The sequence below is a fragment of the Hakea prostrata genome, chromosome 1 (genome assembly GCF_041222555.1).
Source record: "Hakea prostrata isolate BN-2017 chromosome 1, UWA_Hpros_2, whole genome shotgun sequence".
In the NCBI taxonomy this organism is placed as follows: Eukaryota; Viridiplantae; Streptophyta; class Magnoliopsida; order Proteales; family Proteaceae; genus Hakea; species Hakea prostrata.
This window is the reverse complement of record NC_142600.1, coordinates 71,527,506-71,530,297: the sequence shown is the minus strand read 5'-3', so window position 1 is coordinate 71,530,297 and position 2,792 is coordinate 71,527,506. Positions and strand designations below refer to the sequence as shown.

The following is a 2,792-nucleotide window of genomic DNA, read 5'->3' as shown; positions in this document are numbered from 1 at the left end:
TTTAAGTACTAACAGAATAAATAAAATGCGAGACTCTTGTTGGCTACTCCCCTCATGTGCGATAAAAAAATGGGAGAAGAGTGGCTGTTATATGTATCACAACTTAGCAAATTCCCATTATGTGGTTGATGGAATCTCATACATCATTATTTACGTATTCCATATGCTCTAAATAATTAAGTATCAAATTATCAAAAACATAAGGGTAATTTTCATCCGACCCATTGGTTCATCATTTTACCAATAAATTGATCTTTGCTTTGCCCCCGGTTCCTTAATTAGCAATGTATTTTTGCCAATCCCTCACTCTTTCTCCTTTTCTTTGTTTAGTTTCTTATTTCATTACTCCTTTGTTGCTCTCTCCTTCAACCTGCCCTTCTTTTCCCTCTTCCCTTTTTGTCTTCTCTTCTCTTTCCTTTTTTTTTGCCTTTTTCTTTTTGTTTCCTCTTTTTTTTTCTTTTTTTCTTTGCTTCCCGTCTTGTTTTTTTTTTTTCTTTTTTCGTTGGCCTTTTTTTCTTTTTTGTTTGTTTCTTTTGTTGCTTGTCCCTTTCCTTGGCTGGTTTTTTTTGTTCTCTTCCTCTTTTTTGGTTTTGGGTTTCTGTGTGTTTTTTTTTTTTTTTTTTTTTCCCTCTTTTTGTCGTTCTTTTTGTTTTTGGTCTTTGCTTTCGTCTTTTTGCTCTGCTCTCCTTGTCGTTTCCTTGTTTCTGTGCTTTCCCCTCTTTCTCCCTCTGCGCTCCTTCTTTGTTCTTTGCTTTTTTGCCCTTCCCTCTTTTCCGGAGCCCCACTTGTTACTTTCCAGATAATCCTTTCTTTCCGGGGGGGATCTGCCGCCAATGAAAGAGGGATTTGGGAGTGGGAATAAATAAGGAGTTGATTTTGTAAATTAAGAAACTTTAAATCTTTAGATGTAAAAAAAAAAAATTGTTTCTACAAGTGAATCCACACTATGTGAGGGTATTTTAGTCATAAAATTATAATTTGTTATTAACTGATCTTATTGATACCTCGGCAGTATCTTTTATTTGGACTAAAAATGACGTATATCAAACCTCAGGGGGTCCAAATGAAAATTACCCAAAGCATAAAGAAGAAAACATTAATGAACTACCATTAATGCAACTAGAATAGAATGCAGAAGTTATTGCCTTTTCATGAATGAATTGAATCCACACAGTTAAGTGTGTCAAATGAGTGGAGGAGGAACTGGGAACGTGTAGGTAATCAACAAAAAAAGTTCTTTACGACACTATGATGGTTATATATCATCGAAAATGATCTAGATACATGATCAATCTCCTTAAATATGGTCCAAATATTAATTATAAGAATGGTAACTAAGATTTGATGTTGAAAATCATAAATCAACCAAGGGAACAAATGTGAAAGTAGGCGAAAAAGAGAGATCCAAAAAGATCCAACATTACAACAACTACCTCCCTCTCTTTTCTTTTTTTTTTTTTTTTTTGTTTTTTTTTTTTGAGAACCACTACCATATCATTACGTGGAAAAATAATTGTATTGGGTCAAACTGTCAACGTCTCACCGTTCTTATTTAAATATCTTATTATAATCAGAAACTAATCATGAAGTTTAACCTGTTCTTGTTCCAATTCCGCGTGAAGTTCCAGAGAAGAGAAGATGGAGAAATCAGCTCTGCAACAGAAGAAGCCAATTTGGGATTGTGGAAGCTCTCTGTATGACTCGTTTGAGCTCAAATCATTTGAAGCCCACCTTGAATCAGCCATCATCACTTCAAGGAGGACCTTATCGATGCCTCACTTGTCCTCTGATTCTGATCATGGTCGTCTTTCTCGCTCACTTCAACAGCCACCGACACAGACACAGCCACAGCCACGGCCGGCTAATAAGAGATCATCTGTTCCTTCCTCTTCGTCCCTCTCTCCCTCTAAGATTTCTCGATCTCTTCAAAAGTTGATTCGCTCAGTCTTCAAGTCCAAACAGGCTTCACGTTCCTTGTTCAGGGTGGAGGAAGATCTATCTGGTTCAGTTTCTGGTGGGCTTTCAACGATTCCAGAGGTTCCTGAGATGGGTTTTGACTCATTACCGAGGAAAGCTGCGTCTCAACGATTTACAGCTTCCACTCAACTCGGTGTTTCCTGTGCTTAACATCCTAGTCGTCACTGTTACTTGTTAGTACCTCAGATGATGATATCTCACTTTCACATATCAGATTAGGTAATTAGAGAATTAATCTTTTGTTCATATTTTGAAGTTTAAACTGGATTATCTGGCTTGTGTTGTCTCCAGTTCTGTGGGATTCACTAGATTAGAAAGTAGCAGGAAGGTTGGATGTTGTGTCTTATGTAATAATTTTTCTTTTTGGTAGAGTTTCTTATGTAATAATTGGTATCTTGACTGTTGGTATGTATAAATCTAAGCTTTAATTAAACTCTTGTTCAGAAAATCTAATTGTATGAAGTAAAGATTTCATACAGATAAAGCAGATGAGCTCAAAGCTTTGTAGATCATGTTAATGGCTTCTTTCACTTTTAGCTCTTCTTCTTGATCTTCCTTTTTTTTAGGAATTGATACCTGTTATATTAGAGACCACTTTATATACCAATTCTTAACCTTTTCACAAAGAGAAGTTGGTCATTACAAGCAATCCTTCGATGATCTTCTTCTTGATCTTCTTAACTTGACGATGAAGAATACAATATTAAGTACAAATAATTTGGATATTGCTGGCTTATTTTTAGACCTTTGTTAGAGCTTTCATGTTTCCACTTACAGATAATTTAAGCTGCTACAGTGCAGGGCTGAAGATTATC

The 2,792-nt window shown here is 35.8% G+C and overlaps 1 protein-coding gene across 1 annotated transcript; it reads left to right on the top strand.

Annotated features, from left to right (window-relative positions):
* The first annotated feature begins 1,581 nt into the window (after positions 1 to 1,581).
* LOC149029769 (Serine/Threonine-kinase) lies at positions 1,582 to 2,410 on the top strand. Its single transcript, XM_089151435.1, has one exon. It carries the CDS (start codon positions 1,639 to 1,641, stop codon positions 2,125 to 2,127), a length of 489 nt encoding a protein of 162 aa, XP_089007561.1. The 5' UTR covers positions 1,582 to 1,638; the 3' UTR covers positions 2,128 to 2,410.
* Positions 2,411 to 2,792: the final 382 nt, after the last annotated feature.